This window comes from Catharus ustulatus, chromosome 2 (assembly GCF_009819885.2).
Source record: "Catharus ustulatus isolate bCatUst1 chromosome 2, bCatUst1.pri.v2, whole genome shotgun sequence".
Taxonomy (NCBI): domain Eukaryota; kingdom Metazoa; phylum Chordata; class Aves; order Passeriformes; family Turdidae; genus Catharus; species Catharus ustulatus.
In genome coordinates this window covers 99,924,696-99,946,572 of record NC_046222.1, presented here as the reverse complement: position 1 = coordinate 99,946,572, position 21,877 = coordinate 99,924,696, and the positions used below count along the sequence as shown (strand labels likewise).

General features: G+C 38.7%; 1 protein-coding gene across 2 annotated transcripts in view; it reads right to left on the bottom strand.

Moving 5' to 3' along the window:
• Nucleotides 1-914: 914 nt before the first annotated feature.
• Nucleotides 915-21,877, bottom strand: part of COL4A1 (collagen type IV alpha 1 chain) — a 121,282-nt gene continuing 100,319 nt past the window's right edge. Inside the window, exons 41-52 of one of the 2 annotated variants that reach the window (XM_033086225.1) lie at nucleotides 21,736-21,786; nucleotides 19,693-19,878; nucleotides 18,899-19,032; nucleotides 15,495-15,567; nucleotides 14,724-14,795; nucleotides 13,277-13,405; nucleotides 10,871-10,969; nucleotides 10,508-10,720; nucleotides 9,589-9,766; nucleotides 6,665-6,779; nucleotides 5,865-6,037; nucleotides 915-3,822 (exon numbers count right to left, since the gene is read on the bottom strand). In XM_033086225.1, the coding sequence (XP_032942116.1) occupies nucleotides 3,741-3,822; nucleotides 5,865-6,037; nucleotides 6,665-6,779; nucleotides 9,589-9,766; nucleotides 10,508-10,720; nucleotides 10,871-10,969; nucleotides 13,277-13,405; nucleotides 14,724-14,795; nucleotides 15,495-15,567; nucleotides 18,899-19,032; nucleotides 19,693-19,878; nucleotides 21,736-21,786 (1,505 nt within the window). In that variant the 3' untranslated portion in view covers nucleotides 915-3,740. Of the gene's footprint in view, nucleotides 3,823-5,864; nucleotides 6,038-6,664; nucleotides 6,780-8,220; nucleotides 8,241-9,588; nucleotides 9,767-10,507; nucleotides 10,721-10,870; nucleotides 10,970-13,276; nucleotides 13,406-14,723; nucleotides 14,796-15,494; nucleotides 15,568-18,898; nucleotides 19,033-19,692; nucleotides 19,879-21,735; nucleotides 21,787-21,877 lie in introns of those variants that run through there. The other variant, XM_042779076.1, reaches the window with a different exon arrangement.

Sequence of the window (21,877 nt, the reverse complement as noted above, 5' to 3'; positions counted from 1 at the left end):
CACTGGTCTCAGCATTAGTCTGAGCTCGAAATATGCATGTAAAGATCCACCCTGGTCTCTCATATTCTCACTGTTATCTAATTCAGAATGTGAAGACCATAAGAAAGATAATTTCTATATGAAGAATTGGAAATGCAGTGGGCAGCACTTCACTGCCACGACATGACCATCAGAGAAACTCCACTGCAACCTCTGAAAAAATGCTGTCAGTGTCATTCCAGAAGTCCCAGTGCAGGCATGGCCAACCACCTTCACAGAATAAGGGATGGAGATACAGGCAGATACTGAGATAGCTGACACTTCAACTAGTCAGTGGTCTTTGTGCTAGCTGCTGCATTTTGTATTTAGTTGGTGCTCTGAGACCCACAAGCCTGACTCCGTGTTAATGCTTCACCTCATGCAGTCAGTGCAGATTTTAAAAATTTGCAAATCATGGAAGATAGGAATTCTCAAAAAGTCATGCAGCTTTACAATTTCAGTCATGAAAATACAATCACTTTTCTGGAAGCCTACTATGGGGATATTCTTCTCAGGAGTCCTGTTACATAGAAAAAGTGCTATTTCATCAAGGAAGTTACCACTATGAACTGGATAAGAGATACACTTATAAACTGAACATACATTTATCAGAAAATACACACAGGCTAAGACATCATTTGCTTCTAAATATATATTGGATCATTTAATTATATCTTTATTTTGCAGTACGCATAGAAATTTTTTAAATTGCAAACTGATCCATCCCTATTGCAAAAGGAAAATTGCTGGTGACTAGAATATGTCGAAATAGAGATGGAGACATGGGAAAATAGTCATATATTGAATAGGGTCATGTTAGCAGATTAGAGACCAAGTTATTTGTGTAATGTTGTCCATCCCAGTGTTACCACAAAGAGAGCAAGGGCACCACCTGCTGTTTTAGAAATGTATTTATTTCGAACATGACAGCGACTCTTCAAGTACTGCACTCAAAAATTTTCTCCTGAAATTGAAGTTTCTGCAAGACAATTTAAGGAACTGATGAGTTAGCAGTTGCCTGTTCACACGATGAACTGTACTGCAGCCACAACACTGGCCATAAAAGCCTGAATATGGGGTACTTCAGAGGTTTTTGAAAGCAAGGCAGTGTTTCACATGGGCTCTTCCTCACCCAGGGCATCAAAACCTAGTATTCACACATTTTCAGGAGATATGACTGATATTCAATAAGCACCAAAATTTTAGATTTAAGAAGAAATAGCATCTTTAGCATGAGAATGGTTTAGGTCATTATATGAGCTGGAGGTTATGGAATAAATTATTACTGTTAGATAAGGAAGACATCAAACTACAGCTCAAGCAGTTTTCAAAAATTTTCAAAGGACCTTGTTTCCAAATGCTCCCAACTGAGAAGACAAGGGTTCACACACAGTTGATTCAGACATCATGAAGGATTTTATAAACCCAGCTGTTCAGCAGTTCTAAGACAATTTGACCATAGCAAATTAAATCCCTAGCTGACCAGGAGATAAACTGCTCAGAAGTTTGGATGCTCTGAGTCAGTGAAGACTGAATTTTTGCACAACATTTCCTAGATGCCACAAGGAATCACCTTATTGTCTTCTCCTCTTCTTCTGGATATCAAGTGGCCCTTGGGAAAACCCTGCATGAAGCTGCTCAGGCATGATCAGACTATTTTATTTTATAGACTAGTGAAGAACTTTCATGAGGACTGGTCTATTACAAAGAATATTATCAAGTGTCAGAATTTCTGTGAGAGCTCATTGCTAAATGAAATGGCCAATTTCTATGCAGTAGCTTTCAGCCATTTGGTCAGAGAATGTCATGAAGGATTTTAAGTGAAAGCCATGTTCAGAACAGCTGCAGCAGCCGCAGTGTCTTCACAAATTCTGGAAAACATCCTGAAACTTTAGCAAATTATGTGCTTTTGCCAAGGAAAACAATAGCATGGCCCATTTCCTCTTCAACCAGAGCCAAGATTCACCTTGTCCACTTACAAGCAAAGTTATATGAGATATTTTAAATGTTATCCTGTACAATGTAGTGCTGCTTGTGTGTGAAAAATTCAAAGGAAAAGTGAAAAATTTGCATAATTTGGTTGATTCCCATGAGCTGAGATGAAGTCAGCAGATTTTTGTAATGCGTTCCTATCAAATACATTTCAGTGATAAGTTTCTCACGTTTAATCTATCAGTTTCAGTTCTTACAAGATAACAAAAGAGGTGTCAGTACAGCGCCCTGTTTCCCCCTTTAGAAGATGCTTTGTACATCAGCAAGATGTGCAAAACAAAAATCATCTAGCATTGCATCAAGCTTGTGCATTTATTGGTGGCTTATTAAAAAATAATTAACTGTTGTAAAGGAATGCTAATAACAAATTAGTAAAAACTTCTTCTTTTCTTCTGTTTTGTTTTTTTTTTACACAAATAGTTTTATTACAAACTTGAATTTTTAAGAAATACACATGTAAGAAATTACACAAAGGCCTTGGCATTTGCAAAAATCTTTTGGTATTTCCATGGTAATAGTCCATAAAACATTTTTGGACACAGACATGCTCAAACAATGGCATCATTGCATAGAAATTCTTTAGAAATATTTCTAAGGCCACTTTGAATAATTTTTTTGGCACAATATTAACAAAATTAAGGCCTTATACTTTTCAAAATCAAGTCATTCAGTGTGTGAGTAGTGTTTAAAACCCTGAAAAATATTAAATACAGAATAAAGATATAAGCTCAAAGCAGGATTTACCATTATAAACACAAATAACTATTAACCTGGGTTCAGTCTCTGCAACTTCAGCATTGAAATGGCTATATAAAATGAACATTTCACATCATATTTTGGCATTTAATACCTAATTCATGACACTGAAAAGAAGAACAATTTTGTAAGCTTCTTTTTGAAATTATAAACTCAGAACTTGATTTTCCTAATTGTTGATATCTATATAAATTACTAAAATATTTATATATATATTTTTTCTTGACCATTGCTGGATCATTCTTTATTCCACAGGAAAGTTTGTTCTACTGCACAAAGAAGCTGCATAGTACCAACATAGCAGAAACACTTACTTGCCTATTTGTGAAGCCAATTTGGCAATCTCTTCAGATGTAGACCCATTAATACTGACAGCACTAAAGGCTACGAACAGAAGCAAAGGTTTGCAGGATGGCACTCTATGTTGTGAAAAGATGGTTACATGTTGCTTAACCACAGTCTGTAATCCCAAACCTCTTTTTTACATTAGTATTCCTTTGTACAAGAACAATAAGTACATACCCAAGAGTCTGGAATTTTAAGACAGCTAGATAACGGTAACAAACTTATCTGGGGAAGAAAAATGAATCTAAATATATAATACAAGAATAAGAAAGGGGGGTCAAACAGTATAAGGCAGAACTGCATACCTCCTAGCACCTTTGCATTTTTTTCTGGATAAATGCTGACTTTTTATTCTATCAGTGCATTGCATTTATATAAAAAACACATATACTTTGATCGAAAGTGCCATTTGGCATGTCAACATTTGAAGCTTATCTTTGTTGTCTCTTTTCTTCTTTAGCAAGGACAGGGCCAGTAAAGCAGTGTGTGTTAGTTATGCAAGTTCCTAAAAGGCACTTTACTGTTTTCATACTGGACAACAATGAGGTACATATGATATATGTCTAGGCTTCATTGCTGTTAAACGAATAGCACCATATTGTGTGAAATTAGTTGAAATTCAAAAGTCATTATGTTTGTCTCATACAGACTTGACAACGGCTAACATTTGAGCGTAGATCCCCGGCTTTCAAAGTTGAGGGAGTCGGTTTCCTATTGAAAAGAAAGAAATGAAAAGACCCATTAACAATTTGCAGGTTTAGAATTGACAATACCAGCTTGGAATGCAAGTCTCCCTTCCAGCCTCTGCTGAATCAGGAAGGTGTTCCTAAGTTCTCCAGTGTGCAATCACTTCCAAGTTTGGACACGAACTATTGTAAGATTAGTTTCAAACATCACACACTTACAGTTACTGAAGAATTCAGTTCTTTCACAAGGCATAGCATTTCCTTAACCTAGAACACTATCTGTTAAAGCAGCACTTTGAAAACAATCTAGAATTTGGGTAAGAAAATAAAATTTGGCAAAGAAGTTGAAATTTGACGGTTTACGAGTTTCTGCTAACTCTTGTTACTTTAAAGACAAATGAGAAGCCGGTAAAGGAAATTATGTTATATCATACACAGACACAAACCAAAGCCTTTGGTCTCTAACCTGGCATAAGAAATTATTCCTAGCAACTAGAAATAAATAATTTTCAGACGAAAGTGTGCTTGCATTTAATGCTTTTCATTAAAAAGGATTATGGGTTTGCAGGAAATTGAGGACTATTTGTGATTTATGATAGCAGGGCAGGTCCCCTGATCTGGGATTATTTTATTAATCTGAGGCATAGTTTGTAGCCAGAAAAGGGTATGAAGTTGAGAGGTCTCTGGATGGGACTCAAGGGATGGAAACAACTGCAGTGCTCTCTCTAAATTTTGTTCTAATCAGCCTTCTTCTTTCCTAGGAATCCAGGAAACCCCCAGTGGTGGGGTAGTTTTGGTAGTAGTTTATCTGAGATTATCACAGCCCCAGTAATACCCCGCCCCAGTGCTGAATTTTTCTACCTACTTCATTCACAACTATATGATAAATGAACAGTCAAAACTGGCTAAACAACCTGCTTCATTCTGAGACAGGCAAGGCAGCATTCACAGATCTAGAAGACAAGAAGAAATGAAGGGTAACAAAAGCAGCAGTTAGGACTGTGGTGGAAGAGGGTGATTACCTGCACTCCTGAGGAATGTCTGCTGACCAGGCAAGCTATGCAGACATGGGATCTGATCTATATGCTAACATATTAATAGCATTCATATAGGTAAAATTAGCCTGTGTTGAAAAATACTTATGTGCAGGAGACCAGAACAAAGCCTATTACCACCAGCTGCATTTTACTCAAACACACTTCCTCTAACATTAGGGAAAGGTAAATAATTGTTCAACTCCCTTAGTTTAACGCATGCACAAATTGCAAGTGGTTCTATTATATGTTAACATCCATTACAGGAAATGTTATATTCTAATCCAATTTTAATCAGTATGTCAGCTTATCCCAGTTACCACTTGATGAATACAATCAAAAACATAGTCGAATCTGAACATTGTTAGATTTTTCTGAAAAGAAAAATACATGGCACAAATGACACATTGCAAATGCTAACTGATGATACACTCATTAATTCCCCCAGAAACTTCTAATTTTTTTCTTCTGTTACAAAAATAATGACAGTAATTTCACGATTACAAGCCACACCTGATTATAAGCCGCAGCTCCGGGTGTCGGCAACGTTTAGGTCTTTGTCCATATATAAGCCGCACCAGATTATAAACCAGGGAGCGGCCCCAGCCCTGCTCGTCATCGGGAAGCGGGGCAGCGGCGTGCCCGGCCAGTGCCGCCAGGAAGCAGGGGTGCGGCATCCCCGGCCGCCGCCGCGCTTCCCGGGGCTGGGCAGCGCTGCCTCTGAGCTGCTGCTGCCCCCGCCGCCTGGGGCCAGGCGGGCTCCAGCTCGGCTCAGGGCTGCTGTAGGCTCGGACTTCCTGGTTGGGAAATTTCCAAAATTTGTCCATATATAAGCCGCTCCTGAACGTAAGCTGCACTTCCGGTTTGGGAGCAAAATTTTAGTCAAAATGGTGCAGCTTGTAATCGTGAAATTACTACTGTGCTGGTGGACAGCCATTACTTGAACCTGTATTACATTCAAAAAAATACTTATTTTATTCAGTGATAAGGCTCAACTGAGTCTCAAAAAGTGATAAATAAATCATGAACTTACTTGAACATCTCATTCCTTTCTATAGTGGCAAGCCAGAAGCTGTAAGCATTTGCATAATAATTGCAGGTGCCCCGGCCATGGCATTCGATGAAGGGAGCGCTGCGGAACTCCTCCAGGCAGGAACCAGGGGACGCCAGGGCCTGGCCAGAGCCCTCTGCACCAGCACTGGTGTGCTAGGAAATGCAAAAGCCTTGGTCAGACAGGGACTCTTTACCTCTTCTGCTACAACCTCAGTGAACTGTCTCACACAAATATCTCTTCACACTCCTTTCCTTGTCCTCTGTTCTGTCCATCTGCTGTTTTGTTGCTCAGCTCAAGGACGAACAAGAAGGTGGAGCTGAAGACTCCAGAGCTGGCATTGGGTTCTCTCCCTCAACAGTAGCATGATACATCAGCAATATCAACTTCAGGGGCAGCTGTATGCACAGAAGTCCTTCAGGAGAAACAGCAGGACCCAAGCTATCTCTATATAAGCCATATGCCAGGGCTAGCTCTTGGCCCAGAAGGCATAAGGTCTGGTATGGCTTTTTTCTGAATAGCTTAACTCCGTTCCCACCCCACATCACAGTGGCCTCTCTTCCATTGCCTAGTGCTAACAGCTCTGGATCCACACTGTGTCTCAGACCATGCCCAGGCCTTGTCTGGGAAAATGTTCAGATTATTTTTGAAGTCACTCGAAAGGGTAGAGGTCTAATGCCCTCCTAAAACTTAAAGTGACATAGTCAGATATCAACTTTCTGTAGATCAAAACCCTAAAATAAATGGTTTCCTCGGCTCAGAGTATGCCCCAATGCACTTACCATGACAAAGGAGTAACCAATCCAAAGTGAACTCCAGCCTTCAGGACATGGTGGTATTTGGATTGTTTGACTGTGAACAGCTATTACCATAGCAGGAGCTTCACACACAGAGCATCTAGAAGGACCAAAACATGAATGAGCTGTGTGCAGCTAAGGATTAATACTTCTTCATTCAGATGCTACTTTCTTTATGGAATCATGAAATAGACAATGTTGTTACATTGAAAATCAAAGGGAAATCACAATGCTTAATTTACAAAAAGAGCCCACTGCTTCCTTTTATTTTTTTTTATTTCTAATTTATTTTGTAACTTCTAATTTCTCCCTTACTTAGAGACAGTTCAACTATTAAGTCTTATTAACTTTCCTATGAGAAAAGAACAAGAGATCTCTTATCAGAATATTTGCATGCATTTTTCCTTTTCTAGTCCTGTTTGTACTGAAGTTTCTAAAAGTGCTCAATGTCATGAACATGGGAGGCAAATAGCCAAGCACTGTAACTCAGCAAGTATCACTTAAAAGTGGTCTACTGTGATCAGAAACAAGTAACAGTAATTCATCATCCTAAACTTAGCTCTGACTTCCAGAGAAAAGCCATCTCTCTGGAAAATGTCTCACAAAGGCAATCACTGCTAATCTAATCTAATGCAGACTCTTTCCTATACATTTTCCTTTAAAGAATTTTTTATTTACATTTGTGGTCTGCATCTCCACTAAGAGATTTCTAGCAAAGTAACTTGCACAACAAACTTCAAAGCAATTTCCCTGAAAGGCATGCAGCACCAGTTCTTTTACTTTAGATAAATCCCTCGTGTCTCAGAACTGCTAGGTTACTGAATAATCCAATGAGCAATCATGCCTCCACAGGAGAATCATAAAAAACCCATGAGCTGGGCTGGAATTTTAATATGGGGGCTGGTAATAAGGAATTTGGTAGATATAATCCATTTTTTCTTGTACAACTCTTCAACTGGCTGCTGCAGTTAGCAATTATGAAAATGATTCAAAACTAAACAGTCTGATTCTTGTTATCAGAGCAGAAAAAAGAATCAAGGGCAAAATGGATTAAGTTGGATTCTGGAAAATGCAGAGAAGCAAAGGTATTCAGAATGAAAGGCTTCTATTTCTGCCTTGTGAAGACTGCTTTCATACCTACTGCCTTCATCGTTAGTGCAGAAACAAGAGAGTTATTTTAAGAAACACATCAATGAAAGAGTAAGTTAAAAGAAGGAATGTAAAGCTGCCTCTATTCTTGGAGATCTGCTTTGCTTCAAGAGATTTCTGGTATTTCAGAAGAAGGCCTTACAGAAAAAGAAGTCCTATGATTCAAGGCAACAAGTGACACTTCTACACATTTTCAACATTTGGACAGGGAAAACTGTTGGTTAAAAAGCATCAGCTAATAAAATAAATTGAAAGAAGAGTCTTCCAGATTCCTTGATAGATTTCTAAAAATGAATATTACAACTATTTCACTCATTGCTGTGCCTAAAAGGAGAAAAACACATAAGCATACATGCACACATACACATATGTACATACATATGCACACTTACGCATTTTTACGGTGCAAAAGCTAATCCGTAGGCATAAGATAAGGCAAAGTGTTGGTTAGTACCTCCTTCAGCAAAAGTTTCAAACATGACTGTTAAAGGCTATTTTGGGTGCATGATATGGGATGGCATAAAGGGGAATATGAATTTCAGAGGTTTGCAATTTGAATTTTTCTGCAAGTCAAGCCCCTTCCATTCACATGCAAAGGACAACAAAAAATTTAAGACCAACAAAAGCTATGGTCTCTCTTGAGAATCTTGTCCTCATTCTGCCCATTCATTTTCAAAATATACCAACTTCTTTGGTACTAAACCAAAAGTAAGAATACAGAGTACAGCTGCAGATACAAGATGGATTCCACTACGCAAAATAAACATCAAATGTTTTGCAGTAGAGCCAAATAGCTTTTTGAAAATCCAAGATGTCCAGAACACAACCTACTAACAATTTGGATTGTCCTTTCTCTTGGATGTACCTGACAAATCACTACCAGCAATCTCCACTCCCATTCATTAAATATGGCTGGAAGAGGGATCAGCAGGAGCTGATACAGATTAGAAGCAATGACAGAAAGGACATTAATGCCTATAAGCAATGATTATCACTTAAGCTATAAGTCAAAAATTCTCTTGTCGGATTCATATCTAACAGTGGGACAGTTTGTCACACTTCTGCTCATAACTCTGCCTTCAGCACTGAACATGTCATGCAGAAGAGGTTTTCTAGCGGTCTTAAAATTTCAAATGGAACAAAAGTTCAACATGTTGCATTGATGCAGAACAGTTATGTCTCTGATATAACCACCATTCTTTATGCTACCTGCGAGTCTGGAATTGTTAAAAAATAGATTATTGATTTTGCAATTGTTTCCTTTAATTCAGACAATAATGGTTGCATTCAAGCAGAATGTCTAAAACAATGGAAGAAGCCTGTCAGTCTACTGTATGATAAAAATGTTATCATTTTCAAACAAAAGGAAACTGAGCCCTAAAAAGCTACTAGCTATGGCTAGTCAAAAAACAGAAGTGTCTCAGACAAGAATTGTGAAAAAATGCAAAACTTCTTCTCCTTCAAAGTACATCACAGTTTTTTCAAGACAACATTTCAAAATAGATCTTTTCACTTCAATTATACTCAAAATAGGCTACTCTATTTGTATGGGTTTTCCCCAAAATTGATTTATTTTTTATCAAAGTCTAACCTTACAACATGCACACTTTGAAACATTTCATCAAAAGAGTTCAAACTTTAAATTTAAATGCAGGAAGTAAAAGTATACAGATGAAAAGCCTTGTTGAGAAAAATAAAGTATCCTGTTCTCTTTCCACAGGCTTTTTCACTTTATAAATACAGTAGAACTGAAACCATACCTGCTGATGAATGGTCTGATATTATCACCAGTGATAGGAGCCATATTCATTGGCATGGGTTCAGGAGTAGATAGCCAGTAGGAGTAGTCATTCCTTGATGCAAAATTACAGACGTTGTTGATATTGCAGAATAAGAAAGGCATGGTACTAAATTTACGAAGACAGCTTCCTGCTGTGCCTGAAATGTTAAATGACAGGTTATTTCTTAGTACAGTTTTGTTAAGCCACTGCCAATTGCCTAACAATTATTTCCAGGAGCACAGGACCAGCTAAAAAAGCAGAGAGCACTTGCTCTGGAGGGGCCAATTTTCCCAGAGGAAGTGAACTCTCTTAGCTCCATGACGAAGGAATGGGACGAGGAAAGGAATAGTCCAGTCTTGCCTGTGGAATTACAGAATACATTAGGTTGGAATAGACCTTGAGAGGTCATCTATCTACTGCCCTGCCAGTTAGATCTGGTTTCTCGGGTCCAGATTGAGTTTTGAGGAGCTCCAAAGACAAGAAATTCAACCATCTCTCTGGGGTTTTGTTTCAATGACCATCAGCATGATAAAAAAGCTGTTACGTAGGTTTCACTGAAATTTATCTCATACTTGAGGTCCATTGCTTCTTCTGTCACTGAGACCCTCTGAGAAGGGACTCCATACTCTCTACTCTCCCTGTAGACAGCTGTAGACTGCAATAAAGGCCTCTCCATGAGTATCTGTTAAGGCTGAGCAAACCCAGCTCCATCAGACTGTCCAGATCCCATGAGCCATCTCAGTAATCAGGTGTTGTATTCACTGTGGTATACCAACATCTTCCTTGTTCTGGGCTGCCTCAGTCTGAGCCACAGCAATTACACAGATTTGCTCAATATAGCTCTACAAATGAGAGAAACAATTGGTTTGCAATTAATTCTAATTTGGTTTCTACTTACCCAGATCTTGGCCATGTGCTCTTTCATTGCCTTGTACATAAAGCAAGGAGTAGCCATGGTAAATCAGCCTTGTTCCAAATGGACACGATGGTTCCTCGATGGTTTGACTGTGTCTGGTAACAAGGAAGCCGTGAGCCACAGATGGTGCCCCTGGTGGCCCCATGGCCCCGGGCAAGCCATCAGGGCCAGGCGGACCAGGGAATCCTCTGGGCCCTACAATACAGAGAGGTTCCTTTTATTTCTGCAGACAGCAGTACTCTCCCTTCATAACTAAAGAAGTGAAATTAGATACATTCACACCTAATACCATATGGTTTTTTTCCATGAAGCAATCAAGTCTTTGAATAATAAGCACTGACTTACCTGGGGGACCAAAAGGACCAGCTTCTCCTTTCTGCCCAGGCTGACCATCAAACCCTGGACTACCAGGTGGTCCAGGTACACCTGAAGGTCCTGTCACCCCTGTTGAAAGACAAGGAATAATTATTACTGGATATTATTTCATGTTAGTTCTCACTTTTTGGCCTTTACTACAGTACAGCACGATTACTAAGTAATTTCACGATTATAAGCCGCACCATTTTGACTAAAATTTTGGTCCGAACCCAAAGTGCGGCTTATAATCAGGTGCGGCTTATATACGGACAAAGAACAAAAAGTTGCTGCTTTAGTTTGGAGGACAGGTGTCTGCTGAGAAAGGCAGGAGCTTCTCTTTGAAATGGAGAATGTAAACCCCTTCTCTCCAAATTATTATAATTTTGAAATCAAGGGGTTTTCAGACAAAAATATGGGAATTAGGAAAATCAAAATAGAAATACAGTACTACAAAGAAACAAACTCCTAACCCTGACAAAGTCAGAGTACAACCTGACACCCTGTCAGGCAGGGTGTTGGTAGCAGTCCCATTAAATGGTGGTTTCAGTCCCCCTGCAGTGACAGGTGTGATTCAGTTGAAGCAGTGCTCCTGTACAAGGTGCAGTTTCCCTCTAAAGGTCCAGTGGTGATGTGGAGAAATCCGGTTTTCCTCTGGAGTCCAGTGGAGAAAGGGGCTGCCTTAGTGTCCCAAAACCTCTGTTTTTATCTTGGTAAGAAATTTTGGGCTCTTCCCCCAGGCTGGAGCAACTTCCAATGGGATGCAGTAATTTTATCAGTCACACAGTGGGACTCAATGGGCCATTAGCAGAAAATGACTGGCTGGAGGAAGGATGGGTTGTGAAAAGATAAAGAACAATGCCCTGCCTGGTATCAATGGATGGCCCATTAGCAGAATATCTGCCACGGAGATAAGGATCACTGCCCCCACCCTCAACAGATGGTGATAGAATAGATACCTTTTGTCACACTCTGTATTGTAACGTGCGTTTTATAATCAGGTGCGTCTTATGTATGGACAAAGAACGAAAAGTTGCTGGCACCCAGAAGTGCGGCTTATACTCAGTGCGGCTTATAATCGTGAAATTACTGTAACTCAGCATAAACTAAACTCGTGCAGATTCAGTGCATATAGTTCTGTATCTAGAACACATGAGAGTTACTGCAGGGAAAGTGATTCTACAGTAGAGAACACAGAAGTAAGGAGAGAGAGTGCTTCTAAAATAACAAGCATTTGCCTGGAATATGAAAAGGAATCTCTTTTCTCTCTGCATATCATATGACTCAAAAACAGACTATAAAAAAGTAGGGTCATGAACAGTGGGAAAATGGGTATCCTCTTAGCTTCTCCCCAAACAAGTTTTCAGACATATTTTATGTCTTCCTTTTATGGATTTTTAAGGATGCTATGAATCCTACATAAACTCAGCAAATCTGACTTCAGGCAAAGGAAGTTAATACCATCAGCATTATAGCAACAGTTCTGCGACTCATCGGAAGCTTTAGATGCTCACAAATTTCCTTTTCCTGATCATCCAAAATGCAATATTGTGTTTATGTACTGAATTGACTACTAGTGATGGAGCAATGGACCGATACAAGCAAACTCATACTGTGTTCAGTCACTGAGACCTTTTATAGCTATTTCCTCAAGAACAGCAGTTGAAGACTTGTATCCCCACCTTCAAGAGAAATCTTTCATACCTGCTATATTAACTAGGAAGAAGATATTCATTATCCTCCACTGTAATTTCCCATCAACTTAACATAAATCATTCAGGAAAAAATTTTCCCTTAGAATCTTAATACTCCTGAGCTACCACTCTCCATGTCCCATCATTCTGAAGGACGTGTCCTTGTGCCAGCATTTCATTTGTCCTACCCTTTGCTCCATTCTCTTACTTTCTAGTTTCATTTATGCAGTTCACCTACTTTTTATAAAAATTGCAATATCTGGACTAAAAGAAGAAATCTAGGACCATGGAACAAGCTTCCTCAGGAAGTTCTTTTCATTCCAGGATTTAGTGTTTTTCCTCATGCTTGTCTTCTCCCAGAGACAGACACACAATAATTAAGTTTGGATTTGAGACAAATGACAGAAGACACCTTAACAAATACATTTTGGGGAAAGGATGGGCAGAGTGTTGCAATTCATTCTGCTTACTGCTGATCTCAGGTACTGATGACTGCAGAGCGAGAGCCTATAAAAAGTCACCAGGAAGGCATCTGTTTTGGATGAGTTTCAAAAAGGACTCTCTTCCTCATCATTGACACAATTTAAGTGACATACAAAAACTGGGTAATATTATACCAAAAATCTTGTAGTATCTAGCCTACCTTTGGTCTATTTTTACATTACTTAAAATGTATTTCTACCAGCAAATTAGAAACTCTCACCTTGTTGTCCTTTGGGACCTGGAAGTCCTGGGAATCCCTTGAGACCAGCTGGTCCTACAGGTCCAGGTAAGCCAGGATCTCCTTTAATAAGCTGAAAAGGACCTGGTGGACCTGGTGAGCCTTGTACACCTGTGGAAATCAACCAAGAAGATCAGCACATATTTAATATTGCACAAGTTTTTAAAAAAGCAAAAAAAATGTTACCTTGCATTATCATTTATGCAGTCAGAGACTGGAGCCTCTCACAGATAGTCAACATGTCCTAGATTTTACACGTGAATTAAACTGCAAAGTTTCCCAAATGGAAGCCTATCTAGGCTGATATCTGCAGCCAGACAGACTTCTCATGGACTGAAACAGCTTCCCAGACCTCAGGTTGCACAGAGTTGTCTCAGCAAGTTTGCAAATAGCCCTAAGCTGAGTGGTGTAGTCAATATGCTGGAAGGAAGGGAGGGATGCCATCCAGAGGCACCTTGAGATGTGCGACAAGTGGGCCAACAGGAACCTCGTGAAGTTCAAGGCTAAGTGCAAGGTCTTAGACATGGGCCAGAGCAATCCACAAAATCAGTACAGACTGGGGGATGAATGGATTGAAAGCAGCCCTGCAGAGAAGGACTTGGGAAAAACAGGTAGATGAAAAATGGGATGAGTCGGCAATGTCTGCTTGCAGCCCAGGAAGCCAATATGGGGCTACATGAAAAGAAGTGTGGCCAGTAATGCTCCCCCTCTGCTCTGCTCTCATAAGACCCCACCTGGAATACTATATGCAGCTCTGGGGTACAAGAAGGACATGTACCTGTTAGAGTAGGTCCAGAGCAGAGCCAGGAAAATGATCAAGGGGGTGGAAGAGAATTTCTACAGAAACAGGCTGAGAGAGTTGGGTTTGTTCAGCCTGGACAAGAGAGGGCACAGGGAAAACCTCACTGGGGCCTTTTAATATATAAAAAGGAGTTTACAAGAAAGACTGAGAGAGATTTTTTTACCAGAGTCTGGATTGACAGGACAAGAGGTAACAGTGTGAAAGAAAGAAGCATTTACAGAAAGAGTGTAAATTTAGATTGGACTTAAGGAGGACAGTTTTTTACTGTGAGGGTGGTGAGGCACTGGAACAGAGGTTTCCCAGAGAAGCTACAGAAGCTCTATCCCTGCAAGCATTCAAAGCCAGGTTGGATAGGGCTCTGAGCAACCTGGTCTAATGAAAGATATCCCTGCCCATGGCAGACAGATTGAAACTACATGATTTTTAAGATTCCTTCAAACCCAAACCGTTCCATTATTCTAATCTGACCATTCAGCTGCTGATACATGATATCTGGTTTCATATTTTGCATTTTTACACAAAACAAAAGGGTGATGGAATTATAGCCACAAATAACCACAAATCAATCACAAATATGGATATTTTACCAAAAACATTTGGACAAAAAAGCACAAGTCTTTATCATACCTTTAGATCCAGGAAGACCTTGGTCACCTCGCTCACCCTTAAGGCCTGGGAAGCCAGGAGTTCCTTTTGGACCTGAAGTCAAAGGAAACATTTGTATGAAAATTCAGTAATTCTTTGATTTGGAAGGATACATGTGGAATAATCTTGTATGACCCCATCCTTCTGAAAAGGATGTGACTTTTATTTGCAGAAGTACTTTTTAACTTTTTTGCATGAACACAATACAAACACCACCACTAAGTCACAAAAGAAATGATGACTGAAAATAAATTTCTCTTATTTTTTCTTTTACTTCTCTTCAAAGTTCTCTTACTTTAATAATATCATTCTCTAGATTAAAAGCATTATTTTTTCTATTAAGAACTCTTTTATACATGTGGTGTTTTCATGTATATGATGGTGACAATATCAGGAATATAATCAACAAGGGAGACATACAGAGAGCCCTTTTCCTCACATATAGCTATAACACTTGCCTCTGCAATTCTCAAGAAAATCTTGAAAATTCTTCACTGGTAGTATCTAACAATCGATTTTGCATCCATCTTTAAAAAGAAGTGTACATTTAATATTTGCAATGCAAGAATAGGCAAGAGACAAAAAAATCTTAAGAAAAATCTCAATGCCTTTGTATTTTTTGATGCAGCTTTCACTGAACTGTTCATTATTAATACAGAGCCAACATTCTTTGGGCATCTCTTTTGAGAGAGGAAGGATATAAAAGAGACATTTTTGCATACTTTTCAGGAGTATGTGAAGTTTTCTCCTCACCTGGAACACCTGGAACTCCTGGAGGTCCGAGATCACCTTTTGGACCAATATCTCCTGGCAAACCAGGAGTACCCTGCATAAATGAAAATGTGAAATATAGTTATCCTACAGTATAATGATATGACTCACAAATAGGCTGTGTATTACTGGAAACCTATGAAAAAAATACAATATGAGAAAGCCATTAAGTTTAAGAAATGGTCATTCTCTCTCTTAATTAGATGAGAAGCTTCTCCTATAGGAACATGAGTGACACTTTGCTCTTTCTAAACTATTTTTTGCCTCACAAAGAAATCAGATCAAAATGAGGTCCTACTAGCACTGCAGCCAATAAAAAGGTTCTCAACCGTAGACCATATTATTATGAAGAATATCAGTAAGCACAAATCTCAGCAGATGCTAATTTCAGTGCAGTCCCAGCAGGAGGTTGCTAGTGAGATAATTAAATGGGGTAATTCTAGACCACAGCAGACTTGAAAACTTCTACATTTACACATGGGATGAAATTAGATATGCTCAACAATTAATAATCCTCTGAAGATTTTTACTTTTCAACAGGGCTAAAACATTCAAGGACTTAAAACACTTCAAACACAATGGGAACTTCTCCTTCTGCCTTCACCATTCTAAACTGCAGCCCTGAAATTAATGGAAACAATTCATTGTAGCCTCGCTTCAAGGAAAACCAAGACCCTATTTCAAAAGACACTGTAAATAATAATTCAAATGGCTGCCAATTTCCTTTTCTTCTTTTGTCTGTTGCAGATCATCTGCAAAAAGCTTGTAAGCATAGTTTAGAGTTTCTCCCTGGCTGAATTGGTATGACAGTAATAGTTCACTCTGTAATAAAACGTGGAACACAGGTGGAGGAAAGAAATAAAATCCCTTTGCTAAGTAACTTGCCAACCAGAAGCTGAAGATGTGAATTGAACACCCAGTGAAAACTAATACTAACAGTAGGAACCATCATATTTGCAGAGCAATAGCATAGGCACACAGGAGTGATTTTCCATTCAGTGCAAGTTAGATGTTTATATTAAGGTGAGAAGAACGACAAATGTCTAATTCTTCCCACTGATTATAAAGGAAGAAGAGACGACTAGTTCAAAGATGGATGCCCACAGTTAAACTTCCAAAGACCCCAAAGTTAAACAAAAGAAATGCCACAGTCAAGAGGGCTAAGGGAGGCACAAATGAAATAAGATTCCCTGGTTTCCTCCAGTCAAAGTCATAGTATGGAGGACTATTTAAAGAAATGTCTGTCTCTTTGTATCATAGCATGTGGAATTTCTGAAGCCAAGTAACTTTCATTCAGAAGGTACTCATGAGTCAATCACTTTAAAAGAGAGGGGTTTAAAATATATATTTTTAGGTTATAATTATAAAAAATATTTATAAGATTAGTTTATTGGAAGCTTTCCATCAAAATATGTTTTTAACAACAGCATGCATTTCTTAATTTTTTTTTTCTCATCAGATACAGTTTGATAAACAACTTCTTTTTTGGATCTGCTCCAAACAGAACAAAACTATTTCAGGAAAATGTTTCTTCTCATTTCAACACTAAAATGAACAGGAAAAAACCCATGAGATTTGTATTTCAGTCTGATCTCTGCATTTCACTTCTTTTGGATATTTGGAATTTTTTGACAGGTTGTGCCACCATGTTGCAACAAAATCTCCCTTCTGATACAGGTAACCATGTACCTGGAGACCTGTATGAGCAATTAAGCCATAATCAGGGCAGGAGCCTGTCACACTGGGGAGGATGAAGACATTAGTATCTTAGTCTAAGTATTACATCTTAGCATGTATCACCAGAAGAAGCTTAATATTTAATATCATTCTCACTGCAGCATTTCACACCGAGTTAACAACTTGCTACTATGAATTATGGCTCAAGGATAGTAAAACATTTTTTCTGATTGAAAGCATGGAATCAAAATCCTTAGGCACTTCCCATTCCTTCTCAGCAAACAGTCTCAGACTGGTATATCAATCAGTGAAAAGTTTTACAATTTCCTGGGATATAGCAATTTAGCTCTCTGCAGAGGTAGTGCAAATTATCAAACTAGGGAAAATATACTGGAGTGTTATGTTGGAATTTACTACCTTCAAAGTTGGTGTGGTATGGTACAGTATGGAATAGTACATGGAATCAAATCAAATCTTTAATGTCTCTATGAAGTGACTCCTGGATGCAGCAAACAATGTACTAGATCTTTGCATTATCAAGAATAAAGTGGACCTTTAAAGTCCTGCATTTCATAACAGGACCTTATTCCTGAGTCTTTTTTCCTTTGGTACACTAGGAATTTTCTCATCCTTTTTTCCAGAAATATTATTTTATTGTTATTATTGTCTTTTTGTTAATAGAATCATTAAGATTGGACAATACCTCTAAGATCATCAAATCCAACCATTAACCCAGCACCACCATGCTCATCACTAAACCAAACACCTCAAGTGTTATATCCACACATTTTTCAAACACTTCCAGGGATGGTGACTCCACCACTTCCCTGGGTAGCTTATTCTAATGTCTGACCACCCTTTCAGTGAAGAAATTTTTCCTAATATCCAATCTAAAACTCCCCTGGCATAACTTGAGGCTGTTTCTTCTTGTCCTGTCACTTGTTGCTTAGGAGAAGAGATGGACCCCCAGGGAGTTGTAGAGAGTGATAAGGTTCCCTCTGAGCTTCCTTCTACTCTGGGCTAAATGATCCCCATTCCCAGTAGGAAAGAAGGAATGAAAATTTAAAAATAGAGCATATTTTTCAGTTTGGAAAAAGAGATCATACACTCTGAGACAAAGAATATAGAAGACCAACTATTCTGGGTGGCTGTCCTATTCTACTTCATTCTCACTAGTATACTGAAAATAGACTATTTTAGGTCAGGGAAAATGAATAATATATGACAAAAATGTATTAATAGTATTGCCCATTTGTAGTTCTAAATCAGCAGCAATATTTCATCACTGACAGTACTGAAACTGCACTTTATTTGAGAGCTTTCACAACAAAAGCAAACAGTTCAGGTATTTTCACAAGGCAATTTATCATGAAATATGCAACCTTTAAAATTAACTACTAATGCATTTACTGGATTTATGGATGTGCTTCAGCCATCCCGTACTGTTAAAACACTGTAAATTACACTTTGGGTGTTGTATGTTACCACTCACTATCTATAAATTTCTAATAAATTCATTAGCTCAGTGGGGCAGCCTTTCCAAGAAGAGCACTGAAATGCTTTCAAACTGACTTTACATCATCAGCAGTGAGTCCAAAGGCACTTTGAGCATAAAATACTATTTTGAACAAGAAACTGTACAATTAATATATCCATTAATTACAAGAACCAGCTTTCAGCAAATCTGGAGTGTACCAAAAGTAACTTACTGGCAGTCCTTGGAAACCCGGATCACCTTTCATTCCTGGACCCCCAGGAGTCCCTGGCCAGCCACTGCTCCCTTGTTCTCCTTTGGCCCCTTTCAGACCTGGAGGTCCTGGTGGCCCTGTTGGACCTGGTAAACCTAAAAAACAGAAGAAAAGAGTATTTAGTAGCAAAATTTCTTTACAGCAGTATCCAATGGAGGACAATCAGGGTCTACAGATGGACAGAATCAAAATAATTGTTGTAACTTTTCAAGAAAGTAAGCAGGAGAATCTGCTGCAGGGAGACTCCTCACCCAATCATTTCTCAACCTGTGGATGACTGAAAACAGAGGGAGTTTTCCACATGTGCAGAACAAGCAGATAGTCCATCCCCAGGCATAAACATGCTAAAGATGTTTTGTAGCTCTTCTCCACCCTCCTCCTTAGCCTCTAGCACAGGCCACTGCCGTGGAAAAGGAAAGGCCAAGCTGGGGCATTTTTAAAGACATTAACCCTCCAGGACATAAGAATATACAGCACTGGATGCCTCAAAACAGTAAATAAAGTCCATAGGGAAACATGGTAATGGAAGGCAACCTTCTCAACATTAGAGAGATTTCTGGACAAAGCCAACTGCTTCAGGACACACAATCTGCCTGTTCTAGGACATAATGCCAGAACTACCTGTGAACAAGGCTATTCCCTGACCTGGGAAAAGAGGATAAACAAAGATATGCAATATTGATCATATTATTAATTAATTAACTAGGTGAGCCTCGATGAACAGCAATACTTTATTACTAAAGATAAAGAATTACCTGGAAGACCAGGCTGCCCTTGGGGTCCTCTGTCTCCTTTAGGACCTTCAATTGCACTTCCCGGTAGCCCAGGAAGACCTTGGTTCCCCTTAGGGCCAGGTGGACCTGCAAATCCTGGTTCCCCTTTCAGTCCTGGGATCCCTGGAATTCCTGGGGATCCTGGAAAACCCACTTCGCCTTTTGCACCTAGGATTTGAAACAACCACAGAATGTGATTAGAGAGAAGATCACAATCGCTGAAACCTTCTGCCTTATCATCCACTCGTAGTAAGCTTTATTCTTTCTGAAAACACTTCATACATTTCTACAAAAATGCAAAACTTCAATAAAACTATTGTTCTTCACATTGTGATATAAAATATGATGAAATTAGTCGACTGACATGCCTTTTCTTATCTAAACGCATCACTGGACTATTTTTAGTCACTCTTTAAAGAGATTAACATTCAACACCTCTCTACCACTTCTTACACAAAGATTATAAAGCCCCCAAACTCTTACTCCACAGCAATTATTGTTGTAGTCAAGTGACTATGCTTGATTAAGCACAAAAGGACTTGCTCCTGGAGAAAACTGGAATACTTTTTTACTAAGATCTAGATTTAGACCCATTGTACTTACTTTCAGGCTTGTACAAATACTTAACAATTGCAATTCAATCTAATTTTAGATAGAGCAAAAGAATATAGAGTAAGTGGTATAAGTACAATAATAGGAGAAACAAAACATATAGAGAACATTATCCCTGGCTCTCTGCCTGAGCAGAACAAGGTTTTTAAATCCTGGACTTATTTCTTTGGAACTACAATACATTTGGAACACAAACTATGTAAGTAGAATATATATTTACTCTAAACCCAGATACTTTTAAATGAGCTGAGCTGACAAAATGAGAGAGGGGAGGTGAGAGATGTGTTCTTAATCTAGTGCTCTACATGCCTACCGAGCTATGTTTAGAAAATTTGCTTAATTTATTAAGTTCTCTAACATTAGGGCTTTCACAGTAGTTAATGACTGTTAATCAGTCTAAGATGGAAAATAAAAGATATTCTGAAAATCTGGTTTATTACTTTGGATTGTCCAGACATGTTTCCTGCATTCATAGAATGAATGAGTGAGGTAGGGCATTGATATTTAAAGCTATGTAAGTTCTTCAAAATCTGCCATGTCATGTTAATTTCATGGATTGAATAGTTGAATTGTTTATATTTTCCAGATGGTTAAAACTTAAAATTCCCCCATTATATACAATTTCCTTTATCAACAGCAGTTTGACATTCCTTCACTACTGTATCTACTGCAGCCTAGTGTCTAGGATACATTTATTTCAGAAAACGGAGCATGGTGCATTACAGACACCTTGAGCAAGCACTGACTCAAGCCAATCAAACCATTCTCACACCACAGTGTAGCGACACACTTTTCAAAGAACATAAGAGGACTTGAATTTTCATAGTCATGTGGCTGCACCCAAGCTATTAAGTCCTGAGCCCAGGCAATAAAAATTTTCAGTGAGATCTGATCAGGATTCTGCTATCTTTTGCATCTCTGCACCATGCTCCTGTGCATAGCTTAGACATGCTCTACTGAGCTATAGTAAATAACTATTTTAGCAATAATACATCTGGGCTGCAAAACAGATTTAGGCAAAAGAATTACTACATTATCCTGGCCACAAAACCACTATCTATAGTTATCTGGTGCACAGAGCCTCACTAAATTTTGATTCTTGCAAAATTAGTAGGAAAACAGAAATAGTTGGAGTAAAAAGCACAGCACACAAATTCAGGAGTTATTTATATTACCTCATCACACCACAGCTTGCAGTAAATTCCACACTAATAATTACCTATTTTAGGGTATATTTAACTCCAAGATGTTGCCACTGTAACAGAAATCAGTATTTGAACCTCTCAGAGCTTCTGCCTGCTCTGAGAAGGCATTGGATGTAAAAGATTGAAGTAGAAAGTATGTCTGCATTACAGAATTATGGTTATAGTATGTTGGGAAGGAGGTTTAGAATTGTTTAAATAAGTGTTTTACCTTTATCTCCCTTTGCACCAGGAAATCCTGGAAGTCCTCTACCTGGAAGACCTGTAGTACAGAGACAGCAAAAAATGAGAAGTTGGGAAAGTACTTACATTTCACTTGTTATGAATAAAACATTATTATGCAAATACAAACT